Consider the following 19,746-nt stretch of genomic DNA (forward strand, 5'->3'; position numbering starts at 1 on the left):
GGCTTTGGCGGTGCGGGGAAATGCCTATGCGAAGTTTGAGCCGGCATGAAAGGCATAAAAGGCGCAGGAGCATAAGCTTGGGGGACACTAAGATTAAATGCTAATGGACTCGTGGGACGAACCGGTGCACCAGCGGGGTACATTGCCCTGGAGTAAACTCCAAACATAGCATTCAGGAACTCAGTAGGATCTTGATCTGGAGCCGGAAAGGCTGGATAAGAGCCTCCAGGTTGCTCTTGAGGGAGCGGAGTCTGCTCGACCTCGGCCTCCACCTCAGGCTGGTGCACCGGGGTCGACGAACCCGCAGACAACGAAGCCTCGCCCTCACCTTCTTCTTCCTCTTCACCTTCATCTTCTTGACCAAAAGGATGGGATGGATTCGGCAACTGCTTCGGTGACACAGGCGAACCCGCATGCAAAGCCTCGCCCTCAGAGACCTGTACTTCCGAAGCCGAGGCCACCGCTTCCTTTCGAAGTAACTTCACATGTGACTTCGGCCTTGAACTCGAGTCTTTCTCAGAGTGATGGCGAGATTCATGACTCCTCTTCTTATGCTTCTTCCTCGAAGACCTCAAAGCATGCGCCAAAGACGACTCCGAGTGCGATCTCGAACAAGACCTCGACCTCGAACGTCGAGTTCGTGACCTCAAACTCTTTTTATCCTTTTTTTTTTCAACTTCGCTACGAGGAGTTTCGTCTCCCTCTCCCGGAGTTCCTTTGGAGTCATCTTTTTACAAGAAGGACAATCTTCGACGTCATGATCGGAGTTCAAGCACCAAACGCAGCACTCGTGTGGATCAGTGATAGACATCATCTTGCCACATTCTCTGCACGCTTTAAATCCAGTCTTCTTCGTAGACATCACAACAGAAGACAAAGAAAACACCAGTAGAAACACAAAGTAACAAAAAGTTACTATACAGCTACAGACAATCCCTTGAAAACCGTTAGCGTCGACGACGTGGAAAAAAGGAAACTGATGTCATCACGCCGGCGTGGGCCTATTATGGTGTCGGTGACGTCAGCGGAGTTGCGCACGATGCCTCTGTGACGTCGTCCACGTCGGCGCGAAGCTACAAAAAGAATTTCTAAATGTTGCTGATGCAAGGGGATATTTACAAGGTGAGAAATCCACTGGCAGATGTATCTATCAGAAACTGACTTTTGATTTTGGCACAGTGTTCTGAGAGACTTTGAATTTGACCTTCATTTTTCAAAACAAGGTACTAACTTTGGAACTCTTTTTCCTATGATTAATTTTTTTTCCAAATTTGTATTTTTCCTTTTTGGCACAAGTAATCTGCTTACAGTAGAACTATTCATAGAGAACAAGAATTCTTTGAAAAACTTCCAGAGACAATATATGACCTTGTCCACATACAAACAGTTTTATGTAATTTGACTTGAAATGGTTTCGGCATTTTTTCTTCTGTATTTAACGAGCCATTTCATAAAAGTATATTTTCGTGATTCATTCTGTGTGCTTTTCAATAATGTCAACATGTGCTTTGAATGAACACTTGCTTTAATGGGTACAGCACCAATGCTTTAGTTTGGATACATCATTACAATGTGTTTAAGACATGCATTTAGCACTTCATGTATAGATATGATTTAGATGGGTTTAACATGTTTAAAACTTAGTAATGTCGTACATAAGAAAGTGGAGTGGGTGTTGTATGTCGATTTAGATTCCGTATGCATTACCCGATTCATGCCCTTATATAGGTACATTTCACATTGCCCTTATATAGGCATAGAAATACAGTCCTGGTTACTTCCATCCGTTCATCTACGTCACAACAAGTTCTTGAAAAACCAGACTCTTAAGCCGTTAGGGACTACCCCTTGCTTGGATATGGTTTTATCCAAAAACTAATTTATTATGCATGAACATCCATTCCTTAGGGGTTCATTCATGACCTTCATATGTCCGACTGTACGCCAATACTGCCATTCCTAAACACCTTCAAGGTATAACTATACCTTCACATGCTATGGCAAAGCACGGTGTGGTTCGGTGCAGTTCAACTACGTACCTGCACGACGCAGCTCGCCACAGCAAGTACCGAAGGAAGCCAACTCTCCAGCTGATGCACTAACTTGACGTGGTCATCCTCCCACCGAGAATCCAGCTCCAGTGTTTCTGCCTCCCCTTGCAGGGTGTTGGGAAATCGAGTCCAGGGAAAGATATACCAACCTCTCTCATTCTAAGGTATGGAGCCGATTATAACCTAGAGAAACCTTTGGCAAATCTTGGTAGAGCTAAAACTTATGCTAAAACAGCACCTACTTCTTCAAGACCTAGGTTAGGTCACTGGGGTAGGCGTATTTTAGAAGCACCAGTTGAGTATTTTAGCCTGTGTTATTTATGTATGTAGTTTTATATATGTCATAGCAAAAGACAATGCTATTACAGTATTATTTTATATTACTGTTTACGCTATACGCATTATACTTCGCATTCTGTCTAACAATTGTAGCAGTTCATATCTCTTGCATGAGAAATAGGACTGTGCAATAAACCCCTTTTATCGAAACGCCTGTCTCTCTATTTCTATGCAACTCTGTAGAAATGAAGCATGCACGGTTGACTGAGTAAAATAGTTATCTATTGTTTCCACGACTCTGAAGATACTGTTTTGATTATAGGGGAAACAAAGTTGTCATGTTTATGCGGTTGTCAGAGACTAATCCCTTCTTGTTTATTCGAGAACGTTTCTAGTGACCTCTGAGTTAGCTGGCACACACACAATTAAGTTTAATATACTCTATAGAGACGTACTGACCTCAGTCCTATGTCAAATCTATAGTGTATATTATTCCAATGCGCAGAGCCTATTGGGAATTTAGGAACTACACTACAAAACTTGATGTGCATGGAGGAGGCAATAATAAAATAGCACAATGAAGTGAGATTGTTATTGCGGGGTTGTGTCCGTCATTTATCAAAAGTCAAGAACCATTGATTTGGATAAAAATATCAATTTACATAATTACGTAAAAGCAGAGCGGGGTAGCAAGCACAAGTTATTTCTTCTGATAAAACTATTTAATCAAATAATGAGCACAGGTACAGAAGTTGAAGAACTCAAAAATAAAAAAAGCTGCATGCTGGCACTGTCAATTATTTAATCTGTCTACGCAAAATTTCATGAATGCCTAACAACAGTGAAATAAGAAACAGAAAATATATACTTAATAGAGGCTTTAAAAACTTTTACAAATTTTCAAGTCAAAGAAATAAACTCTCCAGGTACCACTAGCAGTTAACACAGCACATCTGTGTTCCACCTGCTTAGTAAGTTTAGAGATAAATAGCATACATAGATAAGAGCTTTACTTAATTTCTGACACCTAACTTCAACAGTTATTAACTTAATTTATATGAGGTACAGGTGTTACAAAACTTTGGAATCTTTAAAGCATTGCAGTATCCTTGATGCTGTCAAATTGGTTAGGATGACAGAGCATTAAAACTCAGAAGAACGAAACATGTACCAAGCATAAAAGTATGTTTCCTATCATCAATCAACTTTCATGGGGTACATGAGTATTTTGTTTGGAAGACATCTTTATAGATTTGTGGCATGAGAGCATTAATTCCTGGAGTATAAACATTTCCAGTCAAAGAAGAGTTACAACATCTTCACAGTTTACCAAGTTTTAATCTGCTGCCACCATCAAATATGTCTATTACTTACCAACCACCGGCCATTGTTTGAGGGATGGTAGAAAGACTGAATGCTATTAAACAATCCAGTCAAGTGCTTTTGTACAGTCTTACTTGGTCCGCCCTATAAGAAACAAAAGACAAGAAGGATCATGAATATGTACACATGTATGTGACATTAAGGTGAGGCAAAAATGCCCTCTGAAACATTAGCCAGCCGTGGCATGGCATACTTTATTAGTACTGGAAATGTGGTCTGTATGCTGATCCGGACATCCTTACCTAGTATTAATATACCCCTGAATACACCAACAATCAAAAGATTCATTCATTTGGCTAAACCTTTGGATGAAATAAAAGGCAAGCAACCATGGAAAGTTTACTTACTAGGTCTACATCATAGCAATTTGTATTGAATCCCCCAACTGCTCTGCTTGAAAGTGGGATTCCCGAACACTTTATGCAAGAGAATAACCTGGTTTTAATAAGTTCTTCATAGATTCCCTAAACACAAATGTAAACATTTTTTAAACTTCAAAATAATCTTTAGACACATTTATATTGTTGCAGTGTCTTGTTGAAAAAAAACAAGATGCATAGTGAATGAACAGACTAATAACTGTACCAAAAATCTAAAATATCGCTTTAACACTCCATGTTAACTCCTGATATCAAAGGAAGTACAGCTGTAAATGCTCAGAGGCAGTTAATATTGGAGCTTCCCTAGAAGTCTGGACTTAATATTGTCAAAGAAGTCGTTCTTGCTCTTAGCATGCCATGGGGACTTTTTGTTCATGAATTCAGTATTTCCCATGAAGGAGATCTAAAATTACACGTAACCTTTTCTTCTCCATCATGGGATTTTTACCGCTATTCATAAGCTCACCCTAAACCTTACTATGATATGAGAAAAGGATGCAAAGCTAGGTGGGATTATTACTAGCTCTATTATCCTTCAGGATTTTGCAGGGATATTTGACCCACTTACGCAACTGTTCTCAAATCAGAGTCAGGCAGACGTGCTATGGGTAAATATGGAATGCTTTCCAGAAAGATTCCCTTCAAATCCTGGTGAGGACAATATGTCCGAGAAGATATGTAATACCAAATTGCCCTCTTGAGGAATAACTATTGGGTCTACCCAAAAGATATCAGCAAATAAAGAGGACTATTCAAGAGGTACTCATCATTTGGGTGTTGCAATATTCAGTACAGATCAGAATACAACTGTCAAACGTTATTTTATTCATATACGTCTATCTACAAATGTTTTGCAAGCTCGTTAGAACATAAAATATTAGTTGGCTTCACTTGAAAAACATATTTATCGTTATCTACGTCCTTTCATATTTTACACGATTTTGTTATTCTCACTCATACCAATGGGCCCACCACTGGGGGCCTTGTCATGGCTAACCGAGGCACTGATTTGCTTTTTGCAAACATAGGTTTTGCAAAAAGCAAGGCCACAAGAAATATGACTAACTGCCCCAAGGCCAACAATAAGGATTCTACTACTACTACTCCTACTACTACTATTACAACACCCCCTGGTGCCCCAAGTAGCAGTCTCCCAGGCGGTAGTAGCACACTTAGTTGGGTTCTCATGGGGTATTGAGGTAGATACTGGCCTAGCCAGATCCCTCACACAGGCCACCTTAGTCTCTGATAGTGGCATGGGGTTTGCCGCTTTTACTTTAAGTCTCAATACCTTGGGCAAGTACAGACAGGAGCCTCTGATTAATGATCAGAAAGCTGTAGCCTGTGAGGACACAGGGGCGAGTGTCACAATGGTGACTGGAAAACTGGAGTCCACACTTCAGCTTTCACCTGGATACATGTACCAAGTGACCAACACTGATGGTGTTAGGACAGATCATCCCATGGCCATAGTCAATCTCAGCTGGGGAGTCGTTACTGCCCAAAAAGGGTTGCAGTGCCCCCAAACTTATCTGTAGATTGGGCAATGATTTGGAAACTTCAGCCAGGGCTGAAGCATAACTGAAGGCCCATCTAGAGATGTTAGGCCTCCCTGTGCAGGTTGGTGTGATTCTTAGGGCCCCAGTCCAACCACAGGGAAATTCAGGAGCAGTGGAGCCTGAAAGAATGGCCCACTCTGCTCCAACAGAGAGAACGGGGGGAAGCCTTTCCCCTCCCCAGACTTAAGGTGAGGGTCAGCCTCCTCAGGAAACTGATCCTACCTCTTGTGAAGAAATTGTCCCAGAGGAGGTCAGGCCAGTCCTGGCAGAGACCTGTGCCCAGTCTGGAGCAGGTATCCTGCCCCTCTCTACCAGGCCTCAGTCAGCCTAGGTCCAAGGATGTCAGTGGTCTCCACAGGGCCCACTGCCAAGAGGAACCCCCTCATCCACAGATTAGTACTCAAGGGGCCTTATCAAGCGGTAAACTATTAATGACCTAGGCCACGTATTTCACCATAACCGGGAGGTCCATATATACTCTATGTGTATTGTTAAACCATACCAAGGCAATGGAGTCTAGAAAATCCTGCAGGCCTTCCGGGCTGGAAGCCTGGGTGGCAGTGTAGAGGGAAGAGTAAAAATTGGAGAACTCATTAAGAATCTCTGCTCGGCCCCTAATAATGTCCCCGCTAGCGGTGTTTATCTCATGTACAAATGTTGTGGACCTTGATGGACGGATCATGCCAGCCAGCGTACGGCCCGGTCGGTCGCCTTCGCCACACCTTCTTGCCTCTGCGTATTTGCCCAAGAATTTGACCTCTCGCTGCGATTCCTCAGCAAACTTCAGTAGTTTTGCCTTTAGAAGTGCAGCTGTATTGGAATCATTCAACAAATCGAATTCTTGCTCTAATTCCCTTATCTGTCCCTCCAAAGCAGCAATAGTACCCCTGATGGCCTTCAGCACCCCGGCTTGCCTTGCAAAGCATTGACCTCTTATGACGACCCTGAAGGCCTCCCAGACCGAGGCTTCGGTGTCTACCGACCCGGAGTTAAGAGTAAAGTACTGCGTAATGTTGGATCGTATTTCCTCCTTGAATGCCTCGTCTAAAAGCGAGTGGGGGGTAATCGCCAAGTGAAAGCACGCAGGGGTACACCAGGCAGGCGCAGCTTGAGCAAGTAAGGGGCATGGTCTGACAAACAACGTGTCAGATGGACCACTTCCAGCGTCCAGGTAGCCACGCCCCGTGAGACCAGCCAGTAGTCCAAGCAGGACCAGGCGCTATGATGGCTAGAGATACACGTCCCCTTCCGGAGCCGCGGATATCTAGTCCACCAAATATCCAGCAAATCACCGTCCGACATGACATCTTGTACTGCAGCGCTAGCCTGCGGATGTAAGGCACGAGCTGAGGCTTGTCTGTCGATGTCGTCATTCAGTATGGAATTAAAGTCGCCGCCCCAAACTACCGTACAGCAGCTAGTTGCCCTAATTCGCTACCAGAGATCGCAGAAGAATTCCGGGGAATCCACATTTGGACCATACACGGCCACCAGTACCATTGATATGCCACCCATCCTCCCCTGTAATATTATGCACCTCCCCTCTGGATCAATATATACAGTATCTTCTCGCCAGTCCACCCCTTTACGAATCAACACCAATACACCTAAATCCTGCAGCCTCTCCCACCCCAGTGTAACACTCAAAAGTCTTCTGTAGCAGCATGCCGTCATAAAACCAAATAACCAATCCCCAACCTCCACCCTCCACCCACTCCAACCCCCCCCCCCCCAATCAGGTTGTAGCATACCCTTCCCAATTCTAACCTTTGAAAACATCAAATATAATAAAGGGAGATTTCCCATGAGGGCGAGGTAAAGCCGGCGAACTACCCTGCCTGCAACGGGTGGCCGGGAGTAATGCGGACAGGCATTCAGCGGTAACCAACATACATGAAAAACAGGCATACATGCGCCCCAGGGCAATCAGACCCCAACTTCCAGTTATGTAAAGCCAATAGGGCGCAGAGCATAACAAGAGTTATTCTTTGTTCTGCAAAATATAATATCTGCACATCATAATACCCCTTTTACAATTAATCAAAGCAGAAACCAAATACTAAATCAATCATTGTCACTGAGCCGGCCTCCTGAGTTTCCTTCAGCAGCTCCGGTGGTTTTAGATCTCTTCCCGCCGACATGCTTGGCAAACTTAAGGGCAGATTTTGCATCCGTAAAGTAATGGGCCGTGCCATCGTGCGAGACCTTTAGTTTGGCTGGACAGAGCGGGGAATAGGGGATCTGAGCCTGCATGAGGATGCGCTTGGCTGGGAGAAACTCTCTGGGTGCCGCCTGCACCGCTGGAGTAAAGTCAGGGTAGAAGGCGATAGTATTACCTATATGAATTATTTGTCCCTTCGCCCTCGCCAGGGGCAAAATAAGGTCCCTGTCTTGATAGTTCAGTAGTTTAGCCAGGATTGGCCTTGGTGTTCCACCAACAGGTGGTTTCGGCCCCAGGAACATGTGAGCCCTTTCAATCACGAAGACTGTAGACAAGTGAGGATCAAACAGCTCATGCAAGAGGTCCGATACAATTGCCTCCATTTTGGAAATAGCTGTGGTCTCTAGAATTCCGGTATTTCGGAGGTTATTCCTTCGGGACCTCGCCTCCAAATTATCATTCTTGGCCTTAATAACACCCAGCATTTTATCCATATTAAGCAATTGTTCCCTGCTTTCCACCTGGAATTCATGTAATTCTGTGTGTCTATTCTCAAGACCGCCTAATCTGGTCTCGTGGGTATTCACCTGTTTCTTCACGGAGTCTAAATGCTCGGTCAAGGTATCCAGCTTTGTGTCAATGTTTCGCAGGCTGGAGCGCATTTCCAGCATAAGTGTCCGCAGGTCTACCCCTTGATCCTCTGCCTGGGAGCTTTGGTGCGAGTCGCTCTGTGTGTCTGGATCAGAGTCTGTGTTTCTCGTAGAACATTTGTTCTGAAAGTTCAGCTTGGGCTGCTTGGTATCAGGTTTGCCCATGTCGCCGGAAGCCAGTAGGTAGCTCAGGGCCCGCAAATCTACTCCCGTATGACCACCCACCTCACAGGCGGCCGAAGAGCAGCAGGTCAAGCCTAGCCTCAAAGTTCCAGGCACCTCCACTTCAGCAGCGCACAACACAGTGCCAAATCGTACCCCGCTGACGGACAAATTGCAGCAGATTAACTTGTGTGGACATCTCGAGCGGGCATCACCTTTAGTAGCGCCAGCTCTCCGTACGATATACTCCACCTTTAGCATGGGCAACAAGGCAGGTCTTACGTAGGCCAGGCCGGGGCTCCTATCTGGCACCTACTTTCCACCACACGGGCACCTGCTCATTTAAATTCAGGGATACAATGTGGTCCTACAAACTGCTTCGAGGAGACACCCAACACAGCGACTTAATCTTCCACAATTATTCACCAGCTTGTGCACACATCCCGCGGCGCATTACACTGCATTACAACGTCTCCCAGGGGCAATGCGGACAATGTGGCCCAATCTACCGAGGTAGAGCTGTGCATCCCATATGGCTCCCGGTTTGCTCTCCTCGTTCCCTAGCTCTTTTGTGCCATGCGGGTCCCTCGAGCACACCAGCCACTTCTGTTCTCCTCCCCGCCGGGCATCAACTCCAGTCTACAAAATGGCGGTCGGGACCTTGCGAGTCTTGCCCCTCTGAGCCACTCTGATGAGCCGCCACCACCCAATGGTACAGCTTCGCCCTTCGTACCTGTGAGGGTCGTTGTTTGCACGGCCGCCGCTCTTGACCCACAGCTCCCGAGCTCTTTTTGCGTTATGCAGGCACTCGAGCACACCAGCCGCTTCTGTTCTCCTCCACGCCAGGCTCCAACTCCGGTTCACAAAATGGCGGTCGTGGCCTTGCAAGTTTCGGCCCTCCGGGGATCGTTGTTTGGACGGCACCCGCCCTCAGCCCACTGCTCCGCCATCCGCCGTCGTTCGAGCCGCCCCCTGCGCCTTGGGCCTCCGCAGCCGCGGGCTCGAGTGTCAGTGCAGCCAGGCCGCCGTAGGGGTCGAGCTCCCGGCAGGCGGAGCATGCTTACAAAGCGGCCAATTCTTGGCTCGGCTAGCCACACCCCGCCTATCCAAACCTTAGACCGGAATAAAACCCCTGTCCTGAATGGTCTCCAGCTAAGTACTATATCACTTTCAGCTCAGCTCCCTCCTTACCCCACCCCCGCCTAGCTGAGGTGTATGAAGAAGATCTGCACACAAAAAGATTGCCTCTATCCTTGCGCAAATCCATATTAATATCACTAACGAAGCCCGACAGTAACCTGGCCCTTCTCGCATCCTACGCTCTACTTGTAAATGTAAATGTGTATGTAAATGTATGTATACTTGTAAAGCTCACTATCACCTGACAGGCATCCTGGCTCTGTATACCGCTGTGGAACCCGTCCTGGCTTTCCCTGTGAGATGCTCCCTACTGGGCACCCCCAAGGTGAAACCAGGCATCCCAGCACTTTTAGGGCCGTTGTGGAGATTAAGCAAGCTATTGCCCAGAGTTGAAGAGTGGGGACCCATGATTAGAGTAGGCACCGAGGCGAGAATGATCGAGTCCGTGGACATTGAGCCCAAGACCCTGCCGCGCCGGGAATTAAACCCTGGTACGGTCCTCCTTGGTGATCGGCGACAGTCTCAGTGCATACACACGGCTACTCTACACAAGCCTCACAAACAGAGTCCGACTGGGTCGGTTAATCTCCATAGCATTCCAAGCGAAAAGGGTCACTAGACAGGGCTGTCCCATGCCCCCCTTATTTGCCCTTGCAATGGAACCCCTAGCTGCTAGCCTTCAATCAGAGGGTGAGGCCTGAGGGATAGCCCTAGATGGCACGACCTACAAAGTCTCCCTCTACGCGGTTGACCTACCCATCTACATCTAGAACATCCCTACAGATGTCACCCCCATCTACACCACACAGCACTCATTCATGCGTATAGCCAGTCTACAAGTTAAAAGGGCAAAGTCATGTGCATTCCGCTTGAACAGCACCTTGCCACCCATTGAGGTACTGTTGGAGGGGGGGTGGTAGAGGGAAGCTGCTACACAGGAGAGGCGACACGGTCCTCTACCTTGCGGTGTACATGTACCACTCTCCATCTGACCTTTTGAGGGTAACTTTAAGAGGGTATTGGCAGCCCTGAAATCGCAGTTCCAGTTTTGGAAAACAATTTGCCATCTCGAAAAAGATCATCCTCCCACACCTTTTCTACTACTTCCCTGACTTACCCATCGCCCTGCCCGCAGCTTTTTTCATGACCTCAATACACTGCTCATGGAACTTATCTGGGGCAGTAAACTGCATCACTTAGCACTACAGAAACTGCAGCTGCCCACAAAAAGGGGCAGCCTTGGCAAGCCTTTGTTCAAAGCCTACCACATGACACAGCACACTGGGCTGAAACATGCTCTGGCCAATTCACCGCCCCCCAGAGATTCCTATTGCCTGAGTTAACCTTCCTAAACCAGCAGTCACAACTGGTGACAGTCACACACAAATGCATTAGGCGGGCAATTAACCTTACTAGCCACATCATCCTGTATGCTCTGCCTTTCCACTACAGGGCCTCCCCTACCCTCCTACCCCCCCACCTCCCACTCTTCTAGAGGCCTAACACCCTGGCTCGACTGCACCCTTAACTCTATTGGAGACCTATTAAAAGACGGCCAACTTCCCACCATCGACCAACCAATTGATGGCTTTGCTCTCCCCAGGAGGTCAATACCCAACATATCACCAGATGCGATACACGATCCATGCCTAATGGTCCACTGTAAAATCTGAGCCTCCTACTCACTCAGTCATACCAACCGTACGAAAGACGGGAACGGGTTGTCATCTTATAACATTGCTCTACCAGGAACTGAGGGAACATACAGGTACTCTGCTGATAACACTTAAGAGACAAATGGAAGACAGGTTTCGGTGGACGCTCCATGACACTGAATAGGATATTGCAAAAACAACAAGTGATGGACCGAATGTGGATCAATGTCACACATTCCCCCAGTCAAAAGATCTGGGCCCAAATCCATCGTTTTTTTGCACTCCACACCACCCTGGGTTAGACAATGGCGATATGCAAATCAGCTCTGACCCTGTTGCCCCATGGGAACAGTCCAGTCCGAACTACAAAAGCCATGTCCTTCCCAGAACGGAATCAAGCATCCGAGGTCCGGACCGGTTTCGAGGTAACACCTCTCATCAGCCCGGCTAGCTTGACTCCAAGTGGTGTGGAGTGCCTGGGACCCACGTCTGGGCATCCCCAGCGCACTTAGGGCGGCAATTGCAAAAACAACAAGTGATGGACCGAATGTGGATCAATGTCACACATTCCCCCAGTCAAAAGATCTGGGCCCAAATCCATCGTTTTTTTGCACTCCACACCACCCTGGGTTAGACAATGGCGATATGCAAATCAGCTCTGACCCTGTTGCCCCATGGGAACAGTCCAGTCCGAACTACAAAAGCCATGTCCTTCCCAGAACGGAATCAAGCATCCGAGGACCGGACCGGTTTCGAGGTAACACCTCTCATCAGCCCGGCTAGCTTGACTCCAAGTGGTGTGGAGTGCCTGGGACCCACGTCTGGGCATCCCCAGCGCACTTAGGGCGGCAATTGCAAAAACAACAAGTGATGGACCGAATGTGGATCAATGTCACACATTCCCCCAGTCAAAAGATCTGGGCCCAAATCCATCGTTTTTTTGCACTCCACACCACCCTGGGTTAGACAATGGCGATATGCAAATCAGCTCTGACCCTGTTGCCCCATGGGAACAGTCCAGTCCGAACTACAAAAGCCATGTCCTTCCCAGAACGGAATCAAGCATCCGAGGACCGGACCGGTTTCGAGGTAACACCTCTCATCAGCCCGGCTAGCTTGACTCCAAGTGGTGTGGAGTGCCTGGGACCCACGTCTGGGCATCCCCAGCGCACTTAGGGCGGCAATTGCAAAAACAACAAGTGATGGACCGAATGTGGATCAATGTCACACATTCCCCCAGTCAAAAGATCTGGGCCCAAATCCATCGTTTTTTTGCACTCCACACCACCCTGGGTTAGACAATGGCGATATGCAAATCAGCTCTGACCCTGTTGCCCCATGGGAACAGTCCAGTCCGAACTACAAAAGCCATGTCCTTCCCAGAACGGAATCAAGCATCCGAGGACCGGACCGGTTTCGAGGTAACACCTCTCATCAGCCCGGCTAGCTTGACTCCAAGTGGTGTGGAGTGCCTGGGACCCACGTCTGGGCATCCCCAGCGCACTTAGGGCGGCAATTGCAAAAACAACAAGTGATGGACCGAATGTGGATCAATGTCACACATTCCCCCAGTCAAAAGATCTGGGCCCAAATCCATCGTTTTTTTGCACTCCACACCACCCTGGGTTAGACAATGGCGATATGCAAATCAGCTCTGACCCTGTTGCCCCATGGGAACAGTCCAGTCCGAACTACAAAAGCCATGTCCTTCCCAGAACGGAATCAAGCATCCGAGGACCGGACCGGTTTCGAGGTAACACCTCTCATCAGCCCGGCTAGCTTGACTCCAAGTGGTGTGGAGTGCCTGGGACCCACGTCTGGGCATCCCCAGCGCACTTAGGGCGGCAATTGCAAAAACAACAAGTGATGGACCGAATGTGGATCAATGTCACACATTCCCCCAGTCAAAAGATCTGGGCCCAAATCCATCGTTTTTTTGCACTCCACACCACCCTGGGTTAGACAATGGCGATATGCAAATCAGCTCTGACCCTGTTGCCCCATGGGAACAGTCCAGTCCGAACTACAAAAGCCATGTCCTTCCCAGAACGGAATCAAGCATCCGAGGACCGGACCGGTTTCGAGGTAACACCTCTCATCAGCCCGGCTAGCTTGACTCCAAGTGGTGTGGAGTGCCTGGGACCCACGTCTGGGCATCCCCAGCGCACTTAGGGCGGCAATTGCAAAAACAACAAGTGATGGACCGAATGTGGATCAATGTCACACATTCCCCCAGTCAAAAGATCTGGGCCCAAATCCATCGTTTTTTTGCACTCCACACCACCCTGGGTTAGACAATGGCGATATGCAAATCAGCTCTGACCCTGTTGCCCCATGGGAACAGTCCAGTCCGAACTACAAAAGCCATGTCCTTCCCAGAACGGAATCAAGCATCCGAGGACCGGACCGGTTTCGAGGTAACACCTCTCATCAGCCCGGCTAGCTTGACTCCAAGTGGTGTGGAGTGCCTGGGACCCACGTCTGGGCATCCCCAGCGCACTTAGGGCGGCAATTGCAAAAACAACAAGTGATGGACCGAATGTGGATCAATGTCACACATTCCCCCAGTCAAAAGATCTGGGCCCAAATCCATCGTTTTTTTGCACTCCACACCACCCTGGGTTAGACAATGGCGATATGCAAATCAGCTCTGACCCTGTTGCCCCATGGGAACAGTCCAGTCCGAACTACAAAAGCCATGTCCTTCCCAGAACGGAATCAAGCATCCGAGGACCGGACCGGTTTCGAGGTAACACCTCTCATCAGCCCGGCTAGCTTGACTCCAAGTGGTGTGGAGTGCCTGGGACCCACGTCTGGGCATCCCCAGCGCACTTAGGGCGGCAATTGCAAAAACAACAAGTGATGGACCGAATGTGGATCAATGTCACACATTCCCCCAGTCAAAAGATCTGGGCCCAAATCCATCGTTTTTTTGCACTCCACACCACCCTGGGTTAGACAATGGCGATATGCAAATCAGCTCTGACCCTGTTGCCCCATGGGAACAGTCCAGTCCGAACTACAAAAGCCATGTCCTTCCCAGAACGGAATCAAGCATCCGAGGACCGGACCGGTTTCGAGGTAACACCTCTCATCAGCCCGGCTAGCTTGACTCCAAGTGGTGTGGAGTGCCTGGGACCCACGTCTGGGCATCCCCAGCGCACTTAGGGCGGCAATTGCAAAAACAACAAGTGATGGACCGAATGTGGATCAATGTCACACATTCCCCCAGTCAAAAGATCTGGGCCCAAATCCATCGTTTTTTTGCACTCCACACCACCCTGGGTTAGACAATGGCGATATGCAAATCAGCTCTGACCCTGTTGCCCCATGGGAACAGTCCAGTCCGAACTACAAAAGCCATGTCCTTCCCAGAACGGAATCAAGCATCCGAGGACCGGACCGGTTTCGAGGTAACACCTCTCATCAGCCCGGCTAGCTTGACTCCAAGTGGTGTGGAGTGCCTGGGACCCACGTCTGGGCATCCCCAGCGCACTTAGGGCGGCAATTGCAAAAACAACAAGTGATGGACCGAATGTGGATCAATGTCACACATTCCCCCAGTCAAAAGATCTGGGCCCAAATCCATCGTTTTTTTGCACTCCACACCACCCTGGGTTAGACAATGGCGATATGCAAATCAGCTCTGACCCTGTTGCCCCATGGGAACAGTCCAGTCCGAACTACAAAAGCCATGTCCTTCCCAGAACGGAATCAAGCATCCGAGGACCGGACCGGTTTCGAGGTAACACCTCTCATCAGCCCGGCTAGCTTGACTCCAAGTGGTGTGGAGTGCCTGGGACCCACGTCTGGGCATCCCCAGCGCACTTAGGGCGGCAATTGCAAAAACAACAAGTGATGGACCGAATGTGGATCAATGTCACACATTCCCCCAGTCAAAAGATCTGGGCCCAAATCCATCGTTTTTTTGCACTCCACACCACCCTGGGTTAGACAATGGCGATATGCAAATCAGCTCTGACCCTGTTGCCCCATGGGAACAGTCCAGTCCGAACTACAAAAGCCATGTCCTTCCCAGAACGGAATCAAGCATCCGAGGACCGGACCGGTTTCGAGGTAACACCTCTCATCAGCCCGGCTAGCTTGACTCCAAGTGGTGTGGAGTGCCTGGGACCCACGTCTGGGCATCCCCAGCGCACTTAGGGCGGCAATTGCAAAAACAACAAGTGATGGACCGAATGTGGATCAATGTCACACATTCCCCCAGTCAAAAGATCTGGGCCCAAATCCATCGTTTTTTTGCACTCCACACCACCCTGGGTTAGACAATGGCGATATGCAAATCAGCTCTGACCCTGTTGCCCCATGGGAACAGTCCAGTCCGAACTACAAAAGCCATGTCCTTCCCAGAACGGAATCAAGCATCCGAGGACCGGACCGGTTTCGAGGTAACACCTCTCATCAGCCCGGCTAGCTTGACTCCAAGTGGTGTGGAGTGCCTGGGACCCACGTCTGGGCATCCCCAGCGCACTTAGGGCGGCAATTGCAAAAACAACAAGTGATGGACCGAATGTGGATCAATGTCACACATTCCCCCAGTCAAAAGATCTGGGCCCAAATCCATCGTTTTTTTGCACTCCACACCACCCTGGGTTAGACAATGGCGATATGCAAATCAGCTCTGACCCTGTTGCCCCATGGGAACAGTCCAGTCCGAACTACAAAAGCCATGTCCTTCCCAGAACGGAATCAAGCATCCGAGGACCGGACCGGTTTCGAGGTAACACCTCTCATCAGCCCGGCTAGCTTGACTCCAAGTGGTGTGGAGTGCCTGGGACCCACGTCTGGGCATCCCCAGCGCACTTAGGGCGGCAATTGCAAAAACAACAAGTGATGGACCGAATGTGGATCAATGTCACACATTCCCCCAGTCAAAAGATCTGGGCCCAAATCCATCGTTTTTTTGCACTCCACACCACCCTGGGTTAGACAATGGCGATATGCAAATCAGCTCTGACCCTGTTGCCCCATGGGAACAGTCCAGTCCGAACTACAAAAGCCATGTCCTTCCCAGAACGGAATCAAGCATCCGAGGACCGGACCGGTTTCGAGGTAACACCTCTCATCAGCCCGGCTAGCTTGACTCCAAGTGGTGTGGAGTGCCTGGGACCCACGTCTGGGCATCCCCAGCGCACTTAGGGCGGCAATTGCAAAAACAACAAGTGATGGACCGAATGTGGATCAATGTCACACATTCCCCCAGTCAAAAGATCTGGGCCCAAATCCATCGTTTTTTTGCACTCCACACCACCCTGGGTTAGACAATGGCGATATGCAAATCAGCTCTGACCCTGTTGCCCCATGGGAACAGTCCAGTCCGAACTACAAAAGCCATGTCCTTCCCAGAACGGAATCAAGCATCCGAGGACCGGACCGGTTTCGAGGTAACACCTCTCATCAGCCCGGCTAGCTTGACTCCAAGTGGTGTGGAGTGCCTGGGACCCACGTCTGGGCATCCCCAGCGCACTTAGGGCGGCAATTGCAAAAACAACAAGTGATGGACCGAATGTGGATCAATGTCACACATTCCCCCAGTCAAAAGATCTGGGCCCAAATCCATCGTTTTTTTGCACTCCACACCACCCTGGGTTAGACAATGGCGATATGCAAATCAGCTCTGACCCTGTTGCCCCATGGGAACAGTCCAGTCCGAACTACAAAAGCCATGTCCTTCCCAGAACGGAATCAAGCATCCGAGGACCGGACCGGTTTCGAGGTAACACCTCTCATCAGCCCGGCTAGCTTGACTCCAAGTGGTGTGGAGTGCCTGGGACCCACGTCTGGGCATCCCCAGCGCACTTAGGGCGGCAATTGCAAAAACAACAAGTGATGGACCGAATGTGGATCAATGTCACACATTCCCCCAGTCAAAAGATCTGGGCCCAAATCCATCGTTTTTTTGCACTCCACACCACCCTGGGTTAGACAATGGCGATATGCAAATCAGCTCTGACCCTGTTGCCCCATGGGAACAGTCCAGTCCGAACTACAAAAGCCATGTCCTTCCCAGAACGGAATCAAGCATCCGAGGACCGGACCGGTTTCGAGGTAACACCTCTCATCAGCCCGGCTAGCTTGACTCCAAGTGGTGTGGAGTGCCTGGGACCCACGTCTGGGCATCCCCAGCGCACTTAGGGCGGCAATTGCAAAAACAACAAGTGATGGGGATGCCCAGACGTGGGTCCCAGGCACTCCACACCACTTGGAGTCAAGCTAGCTGGGCTGATGAGAGGTGTTACCTCGAAACCGGTCCGGTCCTCGGATGCTTGATTCCGTTCTGGGAAGGACATGGCTTTTGTAGTTCGGACTGGACTGTTCCCATGGGGCAACGGGGTCAGAGCTGATTTGCATATCGCCATTGTCTAACCCAGGGTGGTGTGGAGTGCAAAAAAACGATGGATTTGGGCCCAGATCTTTTGACTGGGGGAGTGTGTGACATTGATCCACATTCAGTCCATCACTTGTTGTTTTTGCAACTGAATAGGATATGGCCCATGAATTCCCACACTGAGTCTCCTGCAACGTCCGGTTTAAAAGTATTCAATTCACCATCCTCCACAGGGCTTATCTGGCACCACATCAACTCAACCACTTTTTTCCCACCGCTCGTCTGGGCTGCCTCCGCTGCCACGAGTTCTTGGCAGAACTGCAACATATGCTTTGATCCTGCCCCGCCCTTGCCACAAATTGGCAGACAGTCCATGCAACACTCTACGAATTGATGGAGCTCTTGGACATATACACTTGTGTGGCATGTGCTCTGGGCATTGTCAAAGATGGAAAGCGCATGCCGGTGAGAGCGTTTTGCTAGCTTTGCCCATTGTTCCTCTCCAAGCGTGTCATTACCCTACACTGGCGATCAACCCAGCCCCCCAAATGAAAGGCTTGGTCAGGAGCAGTACAGTGATGGGGCAAGGTCGAGGGGGATGCCCTACGCTGTGAGGAGGTCCTGTACATACGCAAAGCACATATGCATACACCCTATTCCCCGCCTGGGATGCCCTTCTGAAGCACTTGCTCCAACTAAATCGGAATGGCGATTTACCCCCATGAACCTATGATCACAACACCTCCCAAAAAGCCATACTGCCATTGACACGACTATGCCCATTTGGCAACCCATACTTTGAGACCAGCATTCTATCCCCTCCAAACTCACTGACACAAGAATTACCCACAGTGCTAAAGGGATGATTGCACAGTCATATCACACCCACGGCACACTGTGCAGATAGTAGCCCACATACTAGATGCATTCGCCTCCTTGCCCCCCTCAGCAGCTTCATGGACACTTGATACAAATGTATGTAATCTTTGACCAGGTTATGTACCTGCTGAGAGGACGTCACACAGTGTAGCAGCTACAAATGGCCACATGTCCAGTGACATGACAATGCTCTTCATCAGATCTCTATTGATATTGGAATCTGTAGTAAATGGGACTTTGCATATGGTATCACCTCATTGTCTTGCCATATATTACTCTGTGCAAGATATTCAGCATTCTGCTTGGATAACCCTGGTATTTTGATCATCACTCAAATCAAATCAAAAGTGAGCTTTATTCGATTGTTGACAAGCAATCATAAAAGCACATAAAGCATATAATTACTACAACATTACATGTGTGTTACAAAAACAAATTCATTACTTTAAAAAGTGTTTAGCATTCCATGGGGAATAAGTCATTATTAAATTGTCAGTTCACCTCAAGTTAAAAAGTAATAACATTACTATACATGAAACAGGTTCATATTAAAATCATTAGAACACATTTTTATGCTCCCACTGTAATTTAAAAGAGCATTTAGATAAGGATTTGTTTCGTTAAACTAAGAAACTTTTTCAGAAAAAAAGCCATCCTATAAACGCTGTGTACATTATCTAGATATTGCAATGCCAAATGGGCGGGACGACACTGACGGAACCCGAGAATTTTCAGCACAGGGAGCAGACACAATTTCCTCACGGAAGAATACAATTTACAAACAAGCACTGGTGTAACTGGTTTAATAAAATGTGATCCAATTCCTTATTGGTATCAAAGATTAACATATTTCTAAAGTAATAATTTGAATTACACCTTCCACGCTTGAACCTCTAACGTCCAAACTCGAGAGAAAAAAAATTATGCCTCCCATGCACACACATCTATCTACACAGCTCATAAAGTGTTTGTACAGGATGTCGCAAGCATCATGAACTCATTACATGGGCATATCTGATACTGCAGCGTGTTTAACCCCTCACTTATACACAGAAAATAAGGCACCTCAACTGTAGTTTCGACTACTGTATCTAGCCC

The 19,746-nt window shown here is 48.4% G+C and overlaps 1 protein-coding gene across 2 annotated transcripts in view; it reads right to left on the bottom strand.

Moving 5' to 3' along the window:
• Positions 1–19,746, bottom strand: part of PSME4 (proteasome activator subunit 4) — a 2,155,241-nt gene that overhangs the window by 1,821,223 nt on the left and 314,272 nt on the right. For both annotated transcript variants that reach the window (XM_086927646.1, XM_086927645.1), the window contains one exon: positions 3,705–3,797. In XM_086927646.1, coding sequence (XP_086783772.1) covers positions 3,705–3,797 — 93 coding nt within the window. The remainder of the gene's footprint in view (positions 1–3,704; positions 3,798–19,746) is intronic.

This window comes from Lissotriton vulgaris, chromosome 6, assembly GCF_964263255.1.
Source record: "Lissotriton vulgaris chromosome 6, aLisVul1.2, whole genome shotgun sequence".
In the NCBI taxonomy this organism is placed as follows: Eukaryota; Metazoa; Chordata; class Amphibia; order Caudata; family Salamandridae; genus Lissotriton; species Lissotriton vulgaris.